Source organism: Cyprinus carpio, chromosome B14 (assembly GCF_018340385.1).
Source record: "Cyprinus carpio isolate SPL01 chromosome B14, ASM1834038v1, whole genome shotgun sequence".
NCBI lineage: Eukaryota > Metazoa > Chordata > Actinopteri > Cypriniformes > Cyprinidae > Cyprinus > Cyprinus carpio.
The window spans coordinates 19,485,043-19,512,004 of NC_056610.1; the positions used below are offsets into that span (position 1 = coordinate 19,485,043).

A 26,962-nucleotide genomic window follows, 5' to 3' on the forward strand; every position below is an offset into this window, starting at 1 on the left:
GATGTTTGGATATCGCATCACTTTAAATTCAAATTCAACAAAGATTGCCTCACATCAATCTTGTTTTTCTTTAACAGTTGGCAACCTATTGCATTAGTTTAGCCTGTCAGCAGGATTTTAAACCTTTTAATCCTTGGTTCATAGTTCAAGGCTGAAATTCAAACTGTGCAGGGCTGATTTACATCCTGCACAGGTCCCCTGTGTGACAGCACGTGGCCCACTCGCCCTTCAAACTGCTCAGATGGTGAGATACTCAACAGGGCAAAGCCGCAGATATTGCCTGGGAATCCCACAGGGACTATAATGAACGATTTGGAAGGGGAGTGAAATATGTGGCTTTAGCATTAACTCGAGTTACAGAGAAAAGCAACACTAATCTAAACAAGGTTAAAATGTTGAAGCCACTATTGTTATGGCAGAATAATTCTCAGCAGATTACATCCATATTCATATTAAATATAAATCATTATTTGGGAATCTGTAAGTTCTTAAATTTATAGAAAAGACCTGATATAATCAATTACAACTATATAATACTACAGATCAGAAAAACTGAACAAAACAGCTACTGCTTAGAACAAGGATGTAATAAAATAAAACAAAAATGTTTATTCTGGCATCATAACACAAATGTCACATCACATTTGCTGTGCTTGTCAAAAAACCGAACATCATTAAAACTGACTAAAATGCATTAAAAAGTAAAGGGTTGAACATACAGATGTTATAGGCAAATAAACATTCTACAGTTGATGAAAGGCCAAAGATAACAATTGGCATTTTTGGTATACAAGCAATTAAGGCAGGTGTGGATCAGTGTTTGTACATATTCATATCCAAGGCACCCAAGAGATACATTAAAAATGTGTCAAACAAGCCAGGCTGTGTTTTAAAAAACAGTCCATACTTATCACCTACATAGTTTTACACTAGTGTAACTATTCTCAGAACATATAACAGTGTGAAAAGTGTCATCAGAGCGGCCATCAGCATGAGAATGTGATGTGGTCCAACTCCAGGTAATGTCAAAATAATTATTTATATTTATCACCTCACTACTGACCACTTAATGTCAATCATAAACCTTCTAAAAGATTATTACTGGTTATATATGGAAACAAGAAGTTCCATTCTAAAATATACACCCAGGCAAGTGGCATGATAAATGATAAAATAAACAACTTTTTAAACAGGAAGTCAAGCTTATCCAGTGCCCTCAAATGCAGTTCACACTTTTTCACCATTACAGCTCATCAAAGAGCAATGCACACTTGTGAAACACTAAATGCCTACAGTGGATTAAATAATATAAACCTTTTGGCTTGCTTTTAAATCTTGGGTCAATAATTGTTAACAGACTTGCTCAGTTTTTCCACCCTGTTCTTAAGAGAAGAGACATCTCTTCTCCAATAACAGACTTGTGCATCAACTTAAAATCCAGTGGTGGATCCAGTAACAGTGATAGAGTTCAGGCTAGTCTTTAAACCAGGCTGCCAGGCCAGGAGACCACGGTCAACGTGACTTTGTTCTTCTGGAGTTTCAGCATTGGGATCAAGGAGGAGTTATTCATGCCAACTGTAGTGACTCCATTCACAGCCACAATCTCATCGCCACACCTGCAGGAGAGCATGAGGGAGTCAATAATCAAAGCATCTCCTTTTATAGAGGCAAACTCGCTGCACTCAAGTTCATAATAGCTTGTCAATGATGACAACTGGAGCACAACAATTAAAGGGATAGTTGACCCAAAAAATGAAAATTCTGTCATTCATAAAATAACGGTTGAACCTAGGGCTGGGCAAAAAATCTAATGCGATTTTCATGTGCATCTCGACAGTAAAGCCACTCCTGTGATTAGCAGTTAATCTCCAGCATGTGCGTTCAGATCAGAGTATGTGAGCGGCAACAATTTCCCCAATTTCCGCGCTCTGAGCATTTAATTATCACTCTGCTCCCAGTAAATGTAAATGCCGCTCCGGGAGTGTCATTTACAACACAGAGCCGTAGTTCACTGACAAGCTACACAAAATTGCTGGCGATTCATTGCTGATTTTGAGTAGCTTGTCAGTGAACTATGGATCTGTGTTGTAAATGCTGCGATTTGTGATTTGTGAGTGTTTTTTGCCCAGCCCTAGTTGAACCACTGCTGTCACATGGACTATTTTAACAATGTCCTACCTTTCTGGGCCTTGAACGTGGTAGTTGCATTTCTGTCTATGCAGAATCAAAAAGCTCTCTGAATACATCAAAAATATCAAACTGTGTTTCGAAGATGAACAAAGGTTTTGGGTTTGGAAAAAGATGAGGAATTTTCATTTTTGGGTGAACTATCACTTTAAGTCACTTCTACACTTCCATTCAAATGTTTTGTGGTCAGTAAGATGTTTTGTTTCTCTTATGTTCACCAAGAACCTGCAGTAAAACCTGCGATATTGTGAAATATTATTACAATTTTAAATAACTGTTCTCCATTTTCATACATTTTAAAAGAGAATTTATTCCCATGACGGTAAAGCTGAATTTTCAGCATCATTACTCCTGTCTTCAGTATCACCAATTCTTCCTCAAGAAACAGTTCTTATATTTTAAAAACATTTGTGCTGCTTCATATTTATGTGGTAACTGTGACTTTTTTCTGTATTCTTGGATGAAGAGAAAAGTTCAAAAGAACGTACTGCTTCCTTCCTAAATAGAATAATTAATTTCTTTCAAAAACAACATAACCTTACTGACCCAAATTTTTGAATGGTAATGTTGTTAAAGAGGACAGGAGACTCACTTGAGGCGTCCATCAAAGTGAGCTGGTGTTCCAGGCACTATGGTTTTAATGAAGAAGGGCTGCTGGCCACGACTCTCCTCATATCCTCCCACGATACTGAAGCCCCAGCTCTCACTGTTGGTCTTCATCAGCATAATATCACGACACCAGTGGATGTAACTTGGGATTAAAAATTTTGATCATGTTTAAGCACCTATGAGCCATATACTTGCCCAAAAGTTATAGAAGAGGACATCAAATTTGAGTTACGCACTCAATAATCCATATCTCAACAACAAAAAAAAACTGTACCTGGGCAGGCCCAACCAGCGGGTCCAGAGAGGAGCCCAGTTAATGTCATCCTCTTTGGGTCCCTCCAGTGTGTCCATGTCTTCTCTGGTGCTGGATTCTCCGTCCTGTTCCTCCTCCTCAGCAAAGGTTTGGATAACTCGCAGTGTTATTGTGTTCTGAGCGGCCTGAGTCTTTAGGATGGTCACTGCTTCATTGTAGGTAAGATGGGTCAGGTCCATATCATTTATACTCAGCAATACATCACCTGTTGCAACCATGACATCACAGTTAACACAAGCATTGCACATGATGCTCAGAGCAGAGCATTTTATATGGAGGCACAAGGAGAATGACCTGTTTTGACAGTGCCGTCTCTGTGCAGGCAGCCCACCGGCTGCACACTAGTGATGTAGACGGGCAAACGGCTGCGGCAGTCTCTCCCACCCGCGATGGTGATGCCTAGAGAGTGTCGAGGCTCCTTCTTTAGACTCACTGTCTTCTCTTGACTAGAGAACCCAACTGGAGGCTCCTGAAACCAGATAATGTACATTAAACAACTTACAAAATACAAACTTAAAAAAAATTTAAAAAAAAAGTTTTAATGTGGATGAAAGTAACAGCAATTTTTCCAACAGCTGAATTTAGTTACATGCACCTTTCAAATAGTCATGTTAACACTGTACCAGTCCAACTATGCCAAGAGCTGGACTATCAGATCTAGATATTGCAATGTGATTGTAACTTGGTTTTATCTACTATGTACAATAACTTTTTGAAATGTGTGCCATGCTCAACAAATTCATATAAACTCAATAAAAATTCACATTAAAAATCATAATTTAACATTTTTGAAACTGTAATTTATTCCCGTTATTCTAATATGCTGATTTGAGGCTCAAGAAACATTTACTACTATTATCAATGTTGAAAACAGTTGTGTTCCTAAATATTTCTGTAAAAACACTACTACTATTATCAATGTTGAAAACAGTTGTGTTCCTAAATATTTCTGTAAAAGCCATGATACATTTTATTCATATTCTTGAACTTTATTTGAAATGATTTTTTTCTTGTAACAATGTAAAATACTTTACTGTCACTTTTGATCAGTTTCATGCATCCTTGCTGAATAAAAGTATTCATTTCGGTCTTTAAAAAATAAATCATACTGGCTCAAAACTTTTGAACTGTTCGTATACACACAGTAAACAGACTACAACTGGCCTTGCATTGTGAGCATGCTCTGAAAGACAGAGTTGATGTTTAATCCTTTAAATATTTAAGAATGGTTATTATTGCGTCATGTATACTCAAAAAACTGTACCTTAACTATGCAAAAACTTACTGCAGATCCATTGTAACTGTGCTTAATGATTAGTAATAGTGTTTTGAAAAGGTCTGTATTTGGGGGATGGGTGAAAAGTGAAAGTTTAAGACATGTGCCTGACTCCTGCGGTGAAAACATTTGTAAAAACAAACATCCCAGATCCTGCTGCGAAGCAGGGTGAGTGTGATTTGACCATGTTCCTGGATCGACATCCTTGTTCCAATCAACCAATCAGAACTGAGAGGTAACTTTTCAGGAAATGTCAGTTTTAGGCTTACAATCAGGATTAGGTGCTTCTACACCCTTGTTAATCAGCTATAATTTCCCTCTGATTTTAGGAATACATTATGGGTAAGGTTAGGTTTAGGGGTAGGGATTGGGTTAGGTCTGTATTTTTGGACAGTAATGTTGATCCAGGATCAACAAATGATGTTGATCCAGATGCATTAATGTGAGTGGCTCTTACACACTGCCAAGCAGAGAGATGCATTAATGTGAGTGGCTCTTACACACTGCCATCATAACTCATAGATTGGGGCAAGACTATAGACTGTATAAAAACATGGACATAGTGTCCGTGACGTCACCCGCAGATTTCTGAAGACCCAATTTTAAGCACAACGTGCCCTGAAACCACCTTCACCATTTTGGCAGCGCGTCATTATAATAATCGAAAATGGGCAAAAAGGCGGGAGTTGGTCGCTGAAGCCATGCCCACCTAGCTTGACGGCAGTGTCAGCAGCGGCAATCCACTGGTCACTCAAGTGGCCACGTCCTTAATTATGCAGAACTTTAAGGCTTAATATCATTTAAACAGAAGAGTTATAAAAAAATTCACCTGCCTCACAGTTATCATGAAGGGCAAAGTTAGCTATATAGACCAAAATAATTTTTTTAACCAGGCTGTAAACATGTTTTTTTTTTGCTGCTGTAAAGTTGGACATTTTTAACATGGGGAGTCTATGGGATTGACTCCCTTTTGCAGCCAGCCTGCGGCCAGTCGATGAATTGCAGTTTTAGTCACTTCCATGTTGGCTTCACGAGAGAGAGCGCGAGGTCCGCTTGGGCAAAACGCTCTTCTTTCAGCCATCTTCTCCAGACCTCCAGAGAGGGAGGGGTGGCCCTTCCTCCCAGCGTGAGCTCAAGCTTCATCTCCACAGGTGAAAGCTAACTGTCACCAGCTTTGATCCCCAGCTATAAACAAACACAGTGGCTACAGCAGCTCAGAGAGCAGCACCCCGGCCTTTTGATCAGGGACGAGTCCCAGAGAGAGAGGGGGGTCTCTGCTTTCATCTCCCACTATCCAGCCTGTGTTTGCTGCCTCTGCCTTCAGCTGGTGAAGAAGTGTCACAAAAGCAGGGTGTGACTGGTCTCTGGGTGAAAAGTCACCTCACGCGCACACATGTGCAACATGCAACCAAGCTTTTGCCAACAAGTCGAACTATAATCACAAAGCACCTTTCTTTTACTTTTGTATGGTTTTCTTCACTTTTAGCCAGTGTTGTATATATAAATTACTGTTCAGATGAATACTTTTATTCAGCAAGGAGACATTAAATTGAACAAAAGTGACAGTAAAGACAATACAAAAAAATCTATTTCAAATAAATGCTGTTCTTTGGCAAAAATTCTTTTGAATGAAGAATCCAAAAAAGGTATCACAATTTCCACAAAAACATTAAGCAGCACAGCTATTTTCAGCATTGATAATAATAATAAATGTTTCTTGAGCAGCAAATCAGCATATTAGAATGATTTCTGTAGAATCATGTGACATTGAAGACTGGAGTTACGGCTGCTGAAAATTCAGCTTTGCCATCACAAGAATAAGTCACATTTTAAAATATATCACAATCGAAAACAGTTTTTTTTTTTTTAATTTTAGTTTGTAATAAAAGTAATAAAAATAATTAATACTATTACTGCCCTTAAAAAAAATTTTATTTCTCGATCTATATAAAAAAAATGTGTGGATGGGGAATACATTTTATTTCTCGATCTATATGGAACTTGGAGATTGGGAGTGAGCAAAAACTTGCATCACCCAAGTAAGCATAATGGTAGACCACAGCTACGACTATTTGTGCCTTTAAACCTGTCAACATTATGCTCTTTTTACCTTCATGTATTCGGATCGTCGCTTGAAGTATTGCGGTTCCGGGACCCTCCTGGTTCCTCTGCTCTGGCCCTCACCGCCCTCCTCTGAGAGATCAGGAAGTCTCATCACAACGAAGTTTACACGCATTTCACATGCCTGCCATACACATAACAGAGCATAACAATCACTTACATTTACTATGAAACCTGAAATCTTAATCAGGTGTTTAAAAGTAAGAGATTGTATTAATAGTAGTTTGAGACATACACTTTTTCTCTCTAAAGTGATTCTGTATGTCTGTTCCTGACCTGTATGATCTGAGCTGCACTCTCTGGGGTGCCATGTCTCAGGTCCTGTCCGTTGATGCCCAGCACTTTATCATTGTTCCTCAGTTTGCCATCTTTGGCAGCCAGTCCCCCAGGCAGCAGGTCCAGGATGAAGACTCCTGGCTCCTCAGACTTACGGATGAGTTTGATGCCCAGCGGCTCAGAGTGCTCACGCTTTACGAGAGTGACCTGGATGATGGTGCCGTGGTTCTGGTTAGGACTGGGTGATTGTGACGGGGGAGAAGCTGAGTGTTGAGCAAGATGCTCAGGCCGGGGCTTGAAGCCCTTCTCCTGCATGACAGTTAGCCTGACGCGGGAACATGACTGCCGAAGCACAGCAACGGCACGACTGTGGGGGATGGATGCCAAACTGACATCACTGACCTGCAAAGATCATACCATTAGTTTGAGGTCGCAGTGCAATGCAATGAGCTACAGATCTTTTCTTCCATATTATGTCGTATAGCTAAGTGAAACAGATTATCAAAAAAAAGAAAAAATAACGTAAGACGGGACTTGGTTCTGTCCACCATTTATTGTTTGGGTGGAGGCAGCTCTAAAAGGGATGGGGTTTATATGGATTAAATGATTGGAGAAATCTGGTATACGCCACCAGAGAAAATTTTAAACAATACAAGTTACATTTTTTTTTAAATGAAACAAGTATGGATGAATAATTTACAATAAGTTAAATAAGATGCATTTAGAAAATAGATAAAGGCGATTTTCAAATTGCACCAAATTTACACCCAACACCTATGAAGATCATTTGGAGAGTCATTTTGGTTTATTATGCATCATGTTTAAAAGCTAAAACAACACTAATGTGTCTATTTTTAAAATGTTTTTTAAAGACTTTAAGTCAATATTTGTACTTAGACTCAGTCCTTTCAGAAAGTGAAAGCATTGCCTTGATATCCGTTCATGTGGGAATTCAGGTTAATGTCTAACCTTTATTTAAGATCCAACCAGTACGCTTTGTTCTCTCTAAAGAACACCATATTAAAAGATCCTAAAATAATGCTGTTATTTATGCTTCTGGACCCAAAAAAAGAGAGAAAATCTTCCTGCCTGAGGCTTGGAACAGCCCTTTGTGATAATCAATGCTGTGTTGAACCAGAAGGGGAAAAGAGAGATCCCATTTCAAGAAACAAGATATCTAAGCCATCCACAGATCTCTTTACAGGCCTTAGCTCCCTAAAAAAAAGTCAAAGAAGCTCCGCTTGGGATACAGATCATTCTAGGGTTGATGGTTGACCTCATTCAGATTTCCATATATATGATCTCAGAGAAGACGAGCTGGAGGCATTCATTAAATCTCAAGGTTGAATTTGAATGTGAAGACAGTTGTACTGGTTCGCTTTACTAAGGAACTGCATTCCAGGACGGCCAGGAGCAGAAATCCTAGGAGAGCGTAGGATTGTGGGAACAAGAATGTAAATTTGCTTTACTGAACTGAATTGTAACTGAGAAGCACTACTGTGTAACTGTGCTTTCTAAAGGTGAATTCTGTAGTTTAGTGCTGTTAAAATGTTTTACAAATATGCTAAGTTAAAATGTTTTACAAATAAAACAAAATACACTGTGCTTTTGTGAAGAGTCATGTGATTAGTGTTATTCGCACAGGATGAAGACTGTACAAAGTGTTTTAATTATGTATTTTGCCATGTTGAAATGACATGATCCACTGTCTTTGACTAAAAGGTGGTGCGTGTACTCACTAGCTGCCGCATCTGCAGATACACTAGTTGAACAGTGTTGTTTGACGTGAAGAGCGAAAATTAGACAGTGGAACATTTCTTATCGTGCTTTACGAGATTAAATAAAGAGAAGATCAGAATCTTTATGGCCAAAGATGCAAAAAAGGTCTTAAGCTGAAGACGGAAAGACTTACAAAGGCAAAAAACAAGCGTAAACATCAGTACAGCTTAAACAAGGTGGAAAGATTTGATGACTGAGACCAAGTTGCTTCTATTTTGCTGGGACAGATAAAGGAATTAATTTCCGTGTAGTAGACCAGGCTCTAAAACTGACTAGTGTTGTTCCACGACAGATGGCAGTGCAAAATCTAACACCATTGTGGTATCGGTACTTAAAGTACACAAAGAACAGCGATGCTAACGTTAGCTAAAGAACTACTGAATGCCCCTTTTTCTGAAATCACTCTTAATGAAATCTGAATTTTCAAATTTAACATGAACATCTTTCATTCTGGAACTACACAAACTAACTGTAAATCAGCTAAATATGACCAATTAGTGAAAACTTGTGTAAAGTGGGTCAGTTTTATAGGACATGTATTGAACTAAACCCATTTTGATACATGTGAGCCTGGACCACAAAACCAGTCATAAGTGTCAATGTTTGTTTCGAAATTGAGATTTATACATTATCTGAAAGCTGAATAATTAAGCTTTCCATTTATGTATGGTTTGTTAGGATAGGACAATATCTGGATGAGACAAAACTATTACAAAATCTGGGATCTGAGGGTGCAAAAAAATCTAAATATTGAGAAAATCACCTTTAAAGTTGTCAAAATGAAGTTCTTAGCAACGCATATTACTAATCAATTATATTTTGATATATTTACAGTAGGAAATTTACTAAATATCTTCATGGAACATGATCTTTACTTAATGTCCGAATGATTTTTGGCATAAAGGAAAAATCAATAATTTTGAACCATACAATGTATTTTTGGCTATTGCTATTACCCCAGCAACTTAAGACTGGTTTTGTGGTTCGAGGTCACACATGTCCTAAGACAGAATTTGTCTACTGAACTGAAAACAGCTACATTTTTATATGGTCAATAATGTGCCAGCCAATGGAAATTTCCTGACATTTGGGAAAGCAGGATCTTGTGACCTTTATCCAGGGATGTGACTGCAATGTAAACACAATGATGCTGGGGTGTGTACACTGACAACATGAGAACTGGATAGAAAGACAGATTCAGAAAGATAAAACCAGTGGAAAACATCTAATGGGTTCAAATCCATAATGATTGACAATCTAAAACAAACATAATGGCATGGCGAGCTGAGATATGCCTCACCTCTAGAATATGATCCCCAGGAGCCAGCTTGCCATCCCGTGCAGCCAGTGAATCACGCACAATCTCCTGAATGACAATGTTACCCAAGGGTGTGTCCTTCCCTCCTACTATACGCAATCCCAGATCCTCATCTGGATCCTCTCGAAGCAGTTCCACCACAGTCGCCTCTGCCACAAGACTGGACCTCAGAGGGGTGTCTGGAAACCCAAAAGACCATCAGGAACCTGATTTACAAATGCTAACTAAGTAGCTAAGTAGTCCAACATATGGCAGTAACACAAGAAGTTTGCTTGTGGCTGCTTTGGAATGAGTCATTTATTTGGGAAAGCACACAAATGTATGATGTAATATTCCCATGAGATATTTAGAGAGTTGCTAGGTGACTTTATGACTAACAGCATTTCCATTAATCCATAAAAAAGTTGACCCCCCCCCCCCCCCAGGTGTTTTAGAGCTTTAATCAGAAAAAAGTTGATGTGAATCTCCATGAGTGTACATGTTCTCAGACAGTGACGATTGTTGGTTTTAATGCCATAATACATTTTGATGCAATGTTAATAACATCCTGACACTCCTCAGCCATTTACTCACAAGATTAAGGGCCACATAAAAGATTCCCTCTGTTTTGGTTAACCAAAAGTAAACACAGCTGCAAATCAATTTCCTTAGCTTTTCACCGTCTGTGCTACACTCTTCTCACCTTTACGCCTGAGCTACCACAAATCAAAAACAAAAACAACCATAAATCATCCCAAAAAAAAAAAAAAACCCACCAAGAATGTGCTTTATTCTTTTCTAAATCTAATCCTTATCAGGTGGTGAAAAACAGTGCAAAAAGAGATATTATACAAATATTATATATGTAAAGGGACAGCAATATTGAATTTTTTGCCATTACCAATAAACCAATAATTATTTTCCTGCTACAATCAATAACCAACATTAAATGTATTATTTTACCTAAATTCGTTAAAAATAACACACTAAAAGCTAAAATAAGTTTTTAAATGCTATAAAATACTACATAAAATGAAAAATTTTATATTTATTGTGATAATTATTTGTTGTGTTATTGTGTGTTCGCAACAGAATGATAAAGATTAAGTTTAGATTAAGTGGGTGTTAGATGACAGCAAAGCTAATATAGGGGATTATACAGATATGCATGAACAATTAAATATCCAATACTGACCAATAAAAAAAAACTGCAATATTATCTGATAACCATTTTGGTAACGATATTCCATAAAATTATGCACATACTCCTGATTTTAATTAAATTTGAAATATCATAAATACTTAAGATATTGATCTGCTAACGCTCATAGGATTTTGTAATAATATTTGTTAGACAGAGTACAAGAAAAACAGAAAGTGCTGCAATACCATCTTCACCCTCTTCAAAGGCCGGATTGACCAGTCCAGGTTCTGAGGGTCCACTGAGCTGACCTGTGCGTGCGATTGGGGTAGACTTGGCATCAGCTAAATCTCCATCTGATTTGCTTCCCTTTAACTCATTCCAGGAGGGTCTCTTTTTTCTCTCCGCCTCTTCCCTGAGTCGTCTGAATGCAGGACATCTGAGAAAGAGAGAATTGGAGCACACCGAGTCAGAGAGAACTTCTGCATCATAACTCAGTGGTCTGCTGTTAATTAACCTACAAGACTTTCATTACCAGATAGCAGCAACAGTAACTAAAAATATCCTAAACATACACCAATGCTGACTACTGCTCTGGATCTTCCATATTCAGGAGTCAGCAGAAAACAGCAGCGAAAAACAAGTCAGTGCTTAATCGGTTCGGTGCAAAGCTACATAGCATTTATCTATTAAAGATGAACATGCTCAGGGAGTGTGAATTCTCAGTACAGAAACAAGAGGAGCTATGCAAACAGGCTTTTCTGCTGCATTGCAGGGATGGAGATGGTACAGGTTAAAAAACAAAACAAAAAAAAAAACAGAATCAGGTCTAGTCTGGGTTTCACCATGTCAACACCTCCCTCCCCATCCCACAGCTGCTCTCTCTGTGTTTACATTGGGCTTTCCCTGACCACGTGGACTATCAGCCTAACAACCTTTAGACCATGCTTTACATCACAGAAGATAAGAATATGATAAAACGGCAGAAAGAAAACCCATGTAAGGGAGATGAACGCTGAGGCACAGGGTCATTCTATGCATAGTTCCAATAGTTTAAACAGTATGGCAATAACTCCAAAGTCATGGGTTTTATTCCCAGGGGATTTTCCTTTTTGCATACCATATCACCTATATCATATACTATGGCTTTGGATTCAGTGAATCAACCATTTAGTGAATTCTATATTTTATACTGAACTGTAGAAACTATAAGTTTGATCAACTAAACAATTGTGAGCAGGGTTAAACACTTAATACCGCTTAAAGCCTTTAACTAAATAGGGAAAAATTAAACATCAATTCCCATGTGTTCCTGGAAGAGGTGACGAGGCTTAACTATTCGGACACATTCTATAGTAATCACTCATGTGATTCCTAATTAACTCCATTATGTAAAAGAGAGTCCCCCTGTTCTTTCAGTATCAGTCATACGGTCCACTCATGTCTATTCTTTAATCCTGCTCAGCTCTCTCAAATCTCTCTGTTCACATGAAACCTGGATAAGTGGAATTCCAGAAATTTTTCAGCAGCTTTCTTAAAGGCTACTTGTGCATATTTATCCACCGACTTCTCGTAACTGATTTCATTTCATTTCTACAGAATGATATCTGCATTATCGATGTCTACATCTCTTCAACATGCTATGTTGCCCTAGTGATAGTTAAACATTTGTTTGGTGGCACGCACTAACCTGTTGTGAAGATGGGGCTGCAGCTCGCAGCGTTGCATGCTCTGCTGGCACTCGCTGCGGAACGGGCACAGCACGGCCAGTTTGTCCAGCAGGTTGCGCACCAGCAGGCTAGAGGCACGGCATTGTTGTAGCTGAAGCCTCTGGCGGTCGACGGGACAGAAGTCCTGGTCATGCAGGAAGTTGCTGAGGCAGTGGAAGCAGTACGTGTGGCCACACGGCGTGTCCATGGGCTGCAACAGAGGCTGCAGGCAGATGTGGCACACCAGCTCATCATCCACCTCATCCTGATATTCAAACAGGTGACTGTCTCGACCATCATGACACTGTCCACAGTCCTTACACACCCGCGCCCACGTTACGCCACCCACCGGAGACGCCTTGGGCTCGGCCATGGCCTGAAGAAGTTAAGCTGGACGTCCGCAGGGCTGGAGGGCTTATGCCGCTTTCTCAGCTTGCAAACTCTACATCAGTTTCATCAGATGAGAAGCAATCAAATATTTCCAATCCAGAAAGAGAACAAACTGCTAGCCGCTTCATCTACACCCAAGTTTCTGTTGGAAAAGAGAACAAAGAAAAACTGAAGCTCACGTCAAGCATTCTTTTTTTGGCTCATGGCGGCTGGACAGGAAATGACATGGATCCACTTAACCACAACAATATGGGAAGAGGGCTGCAGCTGTATCCATGAGGATACAGCCTTTGGCTAACTATCACTGTTCAAGTCATTAAACGGGTTAAGTGAAATGACAGGAGGGCAGCAGTCAAAACTCACTTACTAGGGCGAACAAAGCAGCCACCCAAAAAGAGCAAGAACTTAAAATGAATAGTGTAGAAATTACAAGCTTGTTGTTAATGACTTCATGCCCGATCAGTAATGGGCCACTTCCCTCTGTGAGCCACATAATCTCTGCTAAATCCATCTACAATGAAACCTTGTGTATCGAAACCTTAAATACACTACATTCAAGATGTTATGATGTCCTTGAAAACTCGAAAACATTTTATGAATTAATAATTGAATAATATTATTATGAAGTAATAACAACATATTAAACAATTTTAACCTTGAATAATATATTTTACCTGGGGGAAAAAAAGATTCAAATGTGTAGTCACATGTATTCAAAGTGTAAGCAATTACTTTTCAGTTGGTAAAACATGATATTTTAACATTTCAATACGATCTTGAAAGTGTTTCAAAACCAACAGCAATTTAGAGCATGTTTTTAAAATAAGATTCTTCTTTTTATTTATTGTGGGTACTCATATGTCAGTGACCCTCATAATAAAACTATAAAAAATCCTCTTTTAGAATACCATAAATACATAATGATAACACTACACCATAACTACTATTGATTCAATACAAACAAATAACACAATGCAATGACACAATTGCAAACTGGCACTATAATGAATGAGCAAAACAAACACACTGTCTGCCATGAATGTGAGGTAATAAATCTCAATCATTATTCCAACCCACCTCAGATGCTGGCAGTGCAGTCAGACTCCCAGCAGCCACTGCATGAAAACAAGAAACTCAAGCCCAACAGCTGCGCTGGCCGCCTGTAGCCTGACTGAAACCAGAGCCCGTCATCTCAACTCAACTAGGTACAGAGTGTGTTTGTGCGTGTGAGTATGCAAGGGACATGCAGTTAAAGGGGACCTCACAGACTAGAGAGAAGCGTTCAGAGTCCGGCTGTGTCGACCCAGGAGGAGGGGTTGAGAGAGTGTGTGTGTGACGGAAGACGAGGGGGAGTGTAGACTGCTGATGTGGTACTAGTGCAGGCAGAGCATTCTAAGAACCAAGCTCAACCTCTGGCCAATTACACAGCGAGTATGCGTGTGTTGTCCGAGGTCAAGCAGGACATATTTCTCTCACTCACTGACCTCCTTAATATTCTACAGATAACTGAATGGACATAACCCAGTGAGTGCAATAATTAACATAAAGTCAGTGATTCACAACCCTTAAAATGCTTACCACTAGGGGCAAATCAAGTAGAATTCATTTATCACCGTAAAGGGGGGGAAAATCTAACAGATAATATATATCAGGGGTTTTCACAGTTTTAGATGCAATAGACAACCAATATTATTGAATATGATTAAGGAACTTCCATCCTAAATTTTAAAAGAAGGTAGCTACACACTTTATGTATAAAATACCCAATTTATACTGTGAAAAATTATTATTCAGCATATGTAAAATTTTATTTGGCAAATATTTAATGTTCTATTAAATGTTTCTAAAGGCTAGTACTCTAATGTTAGGTATATTATTTATATATTTTTTTATATAATTTGTTTTCCAGGATATATTTTGCTTAAAACTATAAATTAATAATAATTTAGTTCAATTTATTTTGTTTAATATTATTTTTGTTATTTATATTTACATTTTCAGCGTTGTTTTATGTAAACTTTTCCACAGACCCTCTCGTGGCCCCTCGGGGTCCCCATACACAATTTTGAAAACCCCTGATAAACATAGTATATATATTAAATTTATATACTATTATATATAGTAAATATTGATATACAATTCTGCTATTTTAACATTAACATTATCTTTCCCATCATCTAACACTCACTTAAAGTTAAGCTTTAAAAACAGTTTATAATTTAATAAAACAATTTAGTAACACTGTTAAACATAATCTTTAGCAAATATCAAAACATCCCATTTTCGTACTGCACATTATCACGCTCTGATAAATTTACTTACAATATTTAAAATACCTGATGTTAGGTTTAAATACTGTTTTAGAGACAAAACAGTACAGAATTTTAATATCGGAAATAACATGAAAATAACCTACCAGAATTTTAATTGGTGCAGCCCATGCATGTTTAATACTACACAGTACACACTGTAGAAAAATTCTGAGTGATGCTTGCCAGTGTAAGATTTATCACTTCAATTCTAGGGCGCAACTGTGGTGATACGAACTGAATATAGATAACAATATTCTCATCATAAGATATGGTTTTGGACCACCCTTCAATGAAAGTAAATATGCACAGTAGCTAAATAGCAAAAGTGCCTTACTAAACAACACTTACTAAGAGCAGCCTTGATAAACATTCTAAAACACCGAACCTTAAGGCTCAGTGATGTGTTTTGTTAGAATCACTTCCCCACTGAAGCTGCGAGTGCGACCCTGGCTAAGATAGATGAACTTACCCCACAGCCTCATGGGAGTATTTTATACACTGGAGACAAGCAGCTTGTCAGTCTCTCCTGTCCCGTAATGATGTAGAGTTTCTGATCCTTTCAAGGTTGAACTCTATTACAAAACCTAACAAATCTAAGTCCACATACTTCCCTGAGTACACAATGTGTCACTGACCTGTTTGTGCACCAAACAGCCATTGAACATTGACTTTTTCAAAGTCCATATAGTGTTTCCAGATGTTAGGATTACCAGGGTGCTGATGTCATAAATTAGCACTATTCCTGTCCTGTCCACCGCCTACAGAACAAATGGTAAATCAAAGAAAACGTGAACACCCAGTCTGAAACATCTCACCTACCAAACTCTAGCAGGGGCCATGAATCATTCTCTCAGACACACCATTATAGAATGAATACACGGGCAATTGCACAGCCCCGACAGAATGACTAAGTTTGGAACATATGAAAATATACTTCTGTATAGTCACCTGGAGTTTTTCTTCACTGCCCTCCAAGTCAATAGAAACAAACAAGAAGGCTGATTAAACATTGTCTACTCTAACCATACTTGCACTGCCTCTAATCAACAGTTCATCTCTTAAAGAGACAGTTTGCAAAAAAATAAAACTGTTTCATCATTTACTCCCCCTCACATCATTCCATACCGTTCTTTTTTCTGTGGAACACAAAAGGAACAAGAAGACATAATGACAGGGAATGACAGCTTCGGTCACCATTCACTTTCACCTCATCTGTACGCCATCAACATCTTGTTTTGTGTCCCACGGAAGAAGAAAGTCATACCATACAAGACTAGAGGTAAATAACCACATAATTTTCATTTTCCGAATGAATGATTCATTTAATCTTAGAACAAGTTTGAACAACACACGTTCTCTTCTACGGGAATAAACAAGCTATCTACATAATACACGCCACAAGCAAACAACCAGAAGAATGGGACACAAAAAGTATGAATCATATTTGTTTACTTTTGGAAGTCTGTTGCAGTTGTATACTCTGAAAGGAGACTCCACCTTCTCTAGGGGTTAACTTTAACCTATTTATGGAGTCAGAGACTAATATAAACAGCATGCTTTAAAAAACATGCAATATGTTTTAAGCTACTTTAAAACCACATATCATCACATATAAAATCTTTGACTTTTCTAACCTTTTTAATTCGGTCTATGTGGTCTGACCTACACGTGGCAGGTAGATATGACACACGAGAAAGTAGAAGTCATAAATCATTCATCAATCAGCTGACAGGAGATTCTGATGGTAACCTGGGCAACCGAGTGCCCTTGAATTACATGGTGGGTAAAGAAGCAATACAAATAACGCATGTGTTTCTTTGTTTAACTCAGCCTAATTATCTTTATCTTCACAACGTACCCAACCTGCTAAAAACACCTAATGTGTTCGAGGTGACCTGTTATGAAAGAAGCGGAGTAATGTTCGCTTTACCGTCCTTTTAACCTTCATTCATTCACATTCATAGTCAATAAGCCAAAAACAGTAGTTTGCAGAAGACGTTTAAGCAAATATTGTAAGATTAGTGTGTTGTTATGTAAGAAAAGAGACGCGAAACTAGTCTTACCTGTGGGGATTTTCCGGAAGTAATAAAACAAAGACGCGGTCGACATATAAAACTCAAACCGCCTTCACTTCGGATAAACTCCAAAATATGAGCATCTCATCATTTCCTTTTCCATGTTTTAATATCTGGGCAACAGGGCAGGTATTAATAAACCGTAGGCGACGCAACCAGCGTGAGTTTCAGGCAAACGAGTCGGATCTGACGCTTTCACAGGAAGTTTGCGCAGGTAGAGAACAAATTCACCTTTGGACTCAGCGCGTGGCGTGCGGGTGCGACGATGTGTTACGCGGGAAAAATACTGCATTTGTAAACTATAACTAAGTCGGGATACTTTTTAAACGTTGTTTATAAAGTTTATACAATGCACAGTAAAGTTATTGCCCCTGTAGTTGCTGGGTTTGTCACACTGTATGTTGCCACAATGCTAATAAACGGCATTTAAACGTTAAAATAATTATGAAATACCAAGAAAATCATGAAACAGGAGGAAAAAATGGAAATAGAATAAATACAAATTTATCAAACCATTGTTTTGGCCAACAATTGAAGATACAGTGTTGGGACAGTAGGTGCCTAGCAATCAATATACAACAATTCAGAAACAAATATATACAATAGGCCTACATTTTATAAAAGTACTAAATATAAAACACACAACAACTTATAAACAGACCCAATAGCAATAACAGTGTGACTTTACATTTATAACAAACACCCTCATCCTGAGAACACAGCTCAGTTAAAAACTTTCTTCATTATCAGCCTATATTGTTGACACTTGTTTGAATGTTTTCCAGTTAGTTTTATGGTGCTCACTTGTTTTCTAAACTGTTATAACAAAAATGATATTGAGATTTTTATTTTATTTTAATTTAGTTTACAATTTAGTTTCCTAATATTTCTCTAATTCACAAAAAAAGTGTGTGACAACTACCCCCAGTCTCCCATGTATACACAAAATCTGGATGGATTCATTTATGTGGCTTTGGTTAATCTGCAGAGCTATCTTATTTGTCTTCTGTAGCTATGAATATTGTCCATTCTCGACATGTTTTGACAATAGTGTTGTTTAGTGTCAGCAATCCATTAGCGCTGTGAGAATAGCTGAAGTTTGAACTCAGACAACACTTGTATGGGCATCGTTCAACTAAATATCAAATCAAAGTGAATAATTGTTTTATGGATGCATTAACAGATTAATTGCAAGGACCTTTGATATATTCTCTGAGTGTTTTTTTATCAACTGACAACCCAGCAGGAGTATATCTCAAATTAAACTTTTGATAATAACTATAATTTTAAGAGAATAACTCTTTTGTGTTAATTGTTTTCTCCTACTCAGAGTGAGTGCAAAAAAGTCTTCCTAAATGATGTCTAATAAAGTAATAATTCTTTATTTGTGATCCTGCCAGTTAAAAGCTCTTTGACACTTGAACAGTGTTGGCTTCTACCCCCTGCAGGATGCAAGGGAAGTCTCCCCTCATAAAACCTCTGTGCTGAGGCTTGTTCCCTCTGTGATTTATACCCCTGTAAGTCTAGCGCAGAGTATTGCAGATCAAACCAATCACTGTTCTTTGTTTTAATAATGTTGTCAGTTCCTCAAAATACTATACTAAGTAGTGTCCATTAGAAATTACACAGTCATTAGAAAAGAATCAAGGTCAAACCTACAGGCATTATGACAAACAAAAGCTGGTTTTGCAGTGAATTATGTAAATTATTTTTATATTTGTCATTGTTACTAAATGTTGTTTTGTGAGCATGTACAGTTGTCCAGCAACAATACACAGAGTGATGCACAAACATCACATAAGTTAAACTGATTTATCAAAAGCAAACTAAATGAAATTGTTTTCTTATGCAGAGATCAGCTGTGCGAGTGCCACATTTTTGCAGCTGTCCCCAGATGTTTACACTCACGATGGATGACTGACAGTGAAAGCTTGTCATTGCGGCTGTGGTAAGTTATGTAACTTGTAGAAGAAATAATATATTTTTTAAATCCTTCAGTGTACAGTCTTTATTTTATCTATAAACTGATTGGCATTTATAACCATAGTGGGATCTGATAATGGTACTATATGCATCAATACATCACAATACAATACATCAAATGTGAATACAACAGAAATGCATTTTCCTGCATTAGTATAGCCACTGTATTCTAAAACATTCCAGTTGTGACCCTGGCTGTTGACGGGAACGTCTGTGTATGAAGACACAGCCAACGTGAAAGGAAACGAAAAACAACAATGGCAACAATGAGTAACAGACTGACCCTTTTGCTGAATCAGTCCTATTGGCTCCTCTGTTTGAGCACAACTCCCACAAGTAAGAATGAACCTGTTTGTCTTTCCTGGGATCGGTAAACATCCTCAACACAAACAGAAGAAAGTCACACCACCAGGGCAGCTGCACTCTCACTGTATGTGTCTTTTGATGTCTGTAGGAGGGAACTGATAATGAAGGTTCTTACGTCTTAATTCTTTTAATTGTCTTTGTCGTTGGGCCATGAACAGGAATTAGACATAACTGAAATCTTAATATAAAGATTTTATTTTATTTTGTTTATACATTTTCCAAACTTCTTGTCATGATCAAATGGTCAATCCACCACAGATTTGAATTGATTTATTTATTTGATTCATCCATCCATTCATTTCCCAGTCCACTTGTCCTGGATGAATATTTATTTTATTTTATTTTATTTTCAGACTGCATGTCCTGGATGAATGATCATTCCATTTGATTTAATTTGTTCTTGTTGTTATTATTATTATATTTTATTGTGTTTTATTCATCCATTCATTTCCAGGCTGCTTGTCCTGTATGGATGACCAGTCCATTCATTTATTTATTTTTATTTTTATTTGATTTAATTTTACTTTATTTTATCCATTAATTTCCAGACTGATTGTCCTGGATGGATGACCATTTCATTTGATTTTATTTGATTTTTTTAAATTATATTTAATCGTATTTTATTCATCCATTCATTTCCAGACTGCTTGTCGTTCATGGATGACCAGTTTATTTTATTTTATTGATTTGATTTGACTCAACCGATGGCCAGTCCTTAGTTGATTTTACTGTCATTTCAAACGTTTTTATTAATACAAAGCATGTTTTTTTTATAGTTTTACATGTGTGGATTGCAAAAGTGCATTGTCATCAAAGGAGAAATGTCTTTGCTAGATTATTTAATTATCACTGATGTTATTTGTGTGAATGACCTCTCTTTCCTGTCACAATATAATGAGTGCCAGCCTATACACCCTATACACATAATTACCTATACACATATGTACTCACAGATATATATCCACTGTAACATCCTGCATCCTTCTCTTAACATGCACACTTACAGACCTAGTGCAGGTGCAGTGAATATTACAGCTCTGTTGCTAGGAGGACCAATCAAAGCACATTAACTCCACAGGCAGCTCCCCACATCTTATTCAACACCTACCCCCCTCGTCCCTCAGCCAGACAGTTAGGCATCTGTTTCAGGCTGCAGCTTGCACCCCCAGCCTTCAGGCTCTGTCTGGCATCCACATGCAGGCCCTAAATCAGTGCCTAGGGAGCACACAGACACAGCCCACCCCCGCTACACCTTAGTTTGACATTTGAGTGTCACTTTAACAATCTTCAGCCATCAAATTAGACAAATGTATTTAAAATCTTTGATTCAGTGTTTTGGTGAAGCATGCTCTTACTATTCCTTTAAGTTCTGGGAAAGTTTATTTAGCTAAAAAGGAAGTTAGATTATTTCCATTAGGGAAATGGAAACATGATCTCCAATGTTTTAAGTCATAAATAATGCTCTCTACTCATCCATAACATATCTAATATAAATCTAAAGTACTTTGCTCAGTGAGGCAAGTGTGCTGTGTTAACTTTTCACTCCACTTCACTCCAAAGCGAAATGGCTAATTGCCCATCTGCCATTCCTCTTGTAGCTATCTGGCTCTCCTTGCAGACATCACCTCTGGGGCTGTGTTTGCTTGTTTGTACCTGTCATGTGGGCCTGCTTGTCCACCCAGCATGCCACTTGGTTACATCTTATCAGTTTCTTAAAGATCAAAGAACCATGGTGATCTTTATCAGCCTATATACCTCCCCTCCTTCTTCACTCAACCTCCATCAAAGTACCAAAACTGTGTATACCATGCCTTTAAGCACTTTAGCCTTTCCTCTTCTTATCAACAGAGAAGGGGTTTCATTCTTCACAGTCCAATAAGGCCTTGGAACATGAGAAAGAGACCAGACTGACCTGTGTCTTCACAGTTACATAGAAGAGCCCATTAGGGTTAACGGGGGGGTTAATTCAACATTGTAAATATGAGCACGTTGTGTAAACTCTCAGTCACTCTGTGAAGTGATTTATGTAATTTATTGTTTATTATGCTATACATTTTTTATCTTTATCCTTAGCTGATTTTCAGTCAATCTTGTATAATTTTTCCTACCATTAAAATGTCAGCTGAATAGAGCTAATACACCCCCACCACCGGTAGGTCCTTAAGTGTATTTCAAAGTCAGCCTAACTGAACATCTATGCATTTATGGATGTGCAGACAGCACAGACGGTCTAGGGTTAAGTTACCAAAGTCACGACCTTGTCCTGACCTGGGTTAAGGAAGTGGTCATGCAGCTGTGGACAAAGCTGTGGAGGAGAGAGACTGAGAGGCCAGGCAGTCGTGCCTGAACAATAGCCACCGCACATTCAGCCTGGGAGTTACACAAAGGCCAGAGCTGCCCCCTTCACCCTAGTCACACCTCACCATAGAGCTGGCATTTCACACTCCTCTGTGAACAGCCATTCAATCAAACTACTGTTTAACTTGTTATTTTGCATCTAGCTTTTTAAAACTGCAACATCATCTGTGTTTAATCCTGGCACATACTGATGTGTGTTTTTGGAAAAATGGTTTCTTATAATGGATTTACAACGTGCTGTTGTTTTAATTAAGACGACTTTGATTCAAATTAAAGTATCCAGGTGTAGTCGAAAAAAGCCAATAACATTAACCATTTATTAAAGACATTTTAGATGATGTTAAATGTGCAGGTGTTAGATGAGTGCAGTTAATAGGTACACTATTAATAAGGTCAGTAAGATTTATTTGACCAAAAATACAGTAAAAAATAGCTAAATATTATTGTAATTTAAAATAACAATTTTTCAATTTGAATATATTGTAAAATATAATTTATTCCTGCTAAACTTTTTACTTTTTGTTTTACGTTTATTACTCTATTCTTCAGTGTAACATGTTCCTTCAGAAATCATTCTAATATGCTAATTTGCTGCCTGAAAAACATTTATTGTTATTATCAATTCTGAAAATAGTTGTGCCGCTAAATATTTTATTTTTTATAATATTTAATATAATATATATATATTTTTTTAATAGAACATTCAAAAGAACACCATTTATCTTAAATCTAAATCTTTTGTAATATTAGAAAAACCTTTTTACGTATCTTAATGACCTTAAACTTTTGAATGGTAGTATATGGTCAAAAAAAGAGAAAAAAGTACTAGATTATAGAGTATTATGATACATGGTGGTCTTGGAAGTACCATCAAGTACCATGGAATTTGAGCACCAAGATATATTACAATGTACCACAGTATTACCATGTGATACAAAAAATATATAATAATATATATAATATAAATATATATAATATTATTTATCTGTACCAGTAATGGACACTGGATACATAAGTCCCATTAGGACCACAGAGAGGCCCATATAACCAGACCCTGGCATAGGTTGCAGCCGTGAGCAGAAGATGCTCATGGTTTCATGGGGCCGACTGCTCCGTAGGGAGTCGGAGGCCCTAAAATATTCTTTGTCTGAATCGAGTGCCCTACAGCAAGACCTAAGAGGAGGACTCTACAAGCCCCCCCTCCTTGTTACTCAATGGACTACTCCACCCCATTACCTGTCCCGGCTCTGGATCAAGGTGTGGGGCATGCATATCAAACAGTCTCAGGCCTTTGATGTTCAGAGAAACACAAACACTGATCTGACCCGAGTCGTAACAGCTTATTTGTCCCCTTTAGTCATTCATAGCCTCCTTGTTGAATGTCTAAGCCTTCAAAGGTCTGGCTTACAGTAGCCATGCTGGCTTTGAGAGGCCTGTGACCCACTATATCGAGGGTCTGGAGGGAGGCCATCTGGCTTCCTGTTAGATTTGATATTGATTTATTGGTTGTACATGTGAAGATAGGAGGACCAGCTGCTAGGAGCCCAGGTCTATCTAGCACTTTGCAAGCCTCTATAACTAAATGGCTCTCATGAAAGCTTCTCAGTGCTTATAGTAATTCTTCTTCTTGAGGAAATATTAACACTGACCTAAATTGCCTATAACAAGGATTCCAAAACTTTTGTCAGCCGAACTCCTTTGCGTTGACCCTCAAATTTAAAATTAATATTTAAATGTATTTATTTATTTAAATTTAACACCACATTTACATGTTCATAGTTCTCTGTTGTCTGATAATAGTCACATGACTTGTAGTTAAATAAATAAAATATTTTTTATAGTTATTTTATTTAAATAGATTATTTCAGTTATTTTAAAATGTATTATATATAATTCAAAATCTAAATAAAAGCATACTAGAAAAGATGCATTTTAATAACATAACTAAAATAATAATTCATTTAACACACACACGTACATACACACATATATGATAGTAAATGGTGGATGTATTTAGCATGTCAGCAGACGAATAAAACATTATTACTTTTCATGTTTATGTTCATTATAGATTTTAATATAGTATTGCAGTGTTTATAGTATATATTATACTTCATCACTACAGAACATGACAAAATATGTTACAAAAAATATTATATATAAAAAATGCCCTTTCTGTGCAGTGGAATAGTCAACTATCTGCAGTATTACCAGGTGAAGGGTTTCAGATCAGACTTTTTTTCCAGATTATCTCCACATCCCCCTATCTTTCCCCTTCCCACCTGGCAGTGGGCTGTGTTCCTGATAATGAGGTGAGAATTTTATTGCTCTTGTCTCTGGCCTGGCACCAGTTTGCAAGAGGGGGCCTGTCTCCAGTGTAGCACTGACTGACAAAGAGCGCCCTCTTTTGACACTTTACATTCACAACCTCTTATATCATGCAGGCCAAGGGTTGTGGAGGACCTCCAAATAGTAGTTTACATTGACTTTACATTATTTAAATAAACATATTGTATCGCAAAGAACATTTAATCATCATTTGTGAGCAGAAACTTTTATAAAGAGGGTGAGAAAGAGAGGCTAGTTCAGAAAGTATTGGACGAGTTAGTCTCTCTTCCTCCAGCACTCAATTTCAAAGCCAGGGATCAAGGGCAGACTTGCGCATGGCATACAGTGAATGACAATAGCTGTCCCCTCTGCTCACAGCTAGAGAGAAGAGCAAGACAAAGGAGCTCTGAAAGTTCCCGGGTTAATAAGTCCAGAACACAGAGTCAGTGCGGGAGTCAGGAAGGGCACTGTGTGAATTTTTGGAAGAGGAGGAGGAAATCTGTGCCCTATCCACTATAGTAGATGCAGATCACAGAGGAGGCGGGCGAGGATGGCTAACAGTGAATAAACAAAGGTGAGAACATGATTGAGAGACACATTAAAGGGCCCGAGAAGATATTTTCTCTCGGTAGCACACAATGTGTCCGTCTTGTCAAGTGGCTCGTCCACTAATTGATAAGATCCAGCACATGCGCACACTTCACACCTGATCTTTCATAAGTATCACTCCATTATCTTGTAATTGGAGCCAAATACATATGACTGAAAGATCAAAGGAGTCCTTCTTGTCACATACAAAGGAAGTGCCAAGACTTTTACTGCTTCTGAGGGCTGAAAATTCACTCATTCTCACTGCGGTCAGATCACAATGACAGTCAACGTGACTGTAAATATTGAATGTGTAAATATAGTAACTCCCAGAGGAGGCTGTTTACTGTTTCACTGTCTATGCTGCATTATGACTTAAACCTGGGTTTACTTGAGTGGTATGACTATCAGATGTTGAATAATCCCTCAATATGCAATGATAAAACGTCTCCCGCACTGCTCTAAGCTATACCAGCCCCCCAGTGCAATGCTGTGGCTCTTTTGAACAGACTGTCATTTCCTTTTTCGGGGCACTGTTATTCCAGTAGCCTTTGTGAAAAAGCCAAGTGGCCCAGCTACAGACAGGAGGTGGGATCTTCACAGGCAGCTGAGGTTGTCGACTCAGCAGGGGAGGGAGGCGCACATCGCAGGGGGATACAGGCTGAAAACAAACACTAGCCCTAACAGGAAAGGAACTACAAGACCCTGCTGGGAAATTAGGGGGACTCATATGCTCATTTTCATACATAGGGCAACATGCCACAATGTGGCATCCTTTATTGCGTTTGTTGTCGTGGTTTGAAGGTATGACTGGCATGGAGTGTAGTTGTTTATGTAACTCACAGTTTGGTGGATCAGAAGATACTGACACAAACAGAACACCCACAAAACCAGTGTCTGCTTTTAAGAAAAAACCTGACCCCCTTTTACATGTATTTTACTAAATACTTGCTCTAAGTTATAAAATGAAGCCACAAGATTGATGAACGGAATGAGTTCCCCACTGAACTAATACTGATGCTTTTGGCAGATTCAACATTAAATGCAACCACCCTTAAATAATAAAACAAGGCTTCTAATTTTATATACTGTGAATTGCTCTGCTAATAATCATGAGGTTATGAATGCATTGAATTAATTACAACATATTATTAACCTAAACAAACTGAATAAAAATATATTCCATATATATATTCCCTTGCTTAAATTAATACTACTTTACATACATCACTTCGTCATAGCAAAGGTTAACAGCATATTTCATTTGTCATACATGTAATACTATCTGTGGTTTTGAGTAAAGACTGCCATCTGCTGGCTGTCTGACCAGCAGACTGTGGAACATCAGAAGACACTGCTTGACAATTAATGTGTTTCGTCTGTTTGATTATATAGAAAGTATCTATTTGTCAACATCTTAAGAAAAACAATATATATACAATTATGAAATGTAATACTTCTATATACATGCAAGGAAAACTATTACTACAGTCCTCAGTGTCACATGATTCGAAATTCTAATATGCTGTTGAAAACTGATTAATATTTTGTGAAAATTGTGATTATGTAATAAATATATGAAGTTCAATATAAGAACATTTATTTGAAACAGCAATATTTTGAAATGTTATAAATGTGTAATGTCACTTTTGAATTTAATCCACTTCCCTGAATTCAATCCACCTTAGTATTATTTTCTTTCTTTGTGAACTTTGGTGTGTGTGTATGTATGTTAATATATAGTTGTTTCTGGCAAATATTCTATATGAAGAATTGTGTGAGTTAATTTTCCCCAAATTCAAAATACATGTTATAAGTATTATACTGACCGAAAGACTACTGAAGACTATTATA

At 37.7% G+C, this 26,962-nt stretch overlaps 1 protein-coding gene and 1 long non-coding RNA gene across 6 annotated transcripts; one reads left to right on the forward strand and one right to left on the reverse strand.

The window, feature by feature from the left end:
- Positions 1-586: 586 nt before the first annotated feature.
- Positions 587-17,653, reverse strand: LOC109113328 (ligand of Numb protein X 2-like). Of its 3 annotated transcripts, none has more exons than XM_042738440.1 (10): positions 17,474-17,653; positions 12,690-13,240; positions 11,248-11,438; positions 9,862-10,058; positions 6,783-7,184; positions 6,496-6,630; positions 3,404-3,578; positions 3,071-3,314; positions 2,780-2,938; positions 587-1,616 (listed from the first exon to the last, which is right to left on the reverse strand). In XM_042738440.1, the coding sequence occupies exons 2-10, from the start codon at positions 13,079-13,081 to the stop codon at positions 1,481-1,483; spliced, it is 2,031 nt and encodes a 676-aa protein (XP_042594374.1). In that variant the 5' UTR covers positions 13,082-13,240; positions 17,474-17,653; the 3' UTR covers positions 587-1,480. The 3 variants fall into 3 exon arrangements, with proteins under 3 accessions (XP_042594374.1, XP_042594377.1, XP_042594375.1); XM_042738443.1 differs by lacking the exon at positions 17,474-17,653 and adding an exon at positions 15,880-16,011; XM_042738441.1 differs by lacking the exon at positions 17,474-17,653 and adding an exon at positions 14,176-14,617.
- LOC109102116 lies at positions 16,555-22,368 on the forward strand. 3 transcript variants are annotated; one of them, XR_002019817.2, is made up of 3 exons: positions 16,555-16,689; positions 19,338-19,433; positions 19,652-22,368. It is a non-coding gene; the product is annotated as an uncharacterized LOC109102116 (long non-coding RNA). The 3 variants fall into 3 exon arrangements; XR_006156453.1 differs by lacking the exon at positions 16,555-16,689 and adding an exon at positions 17,563-17,699; XR_006156454.1 differs by lacking the exon at positions 16,555-16,689 and adding an exon at positions 18,733-19,002.
- The last annotated feature ends 4,594 nt before the right edge of the window (positions 22,369-26,962 follow it).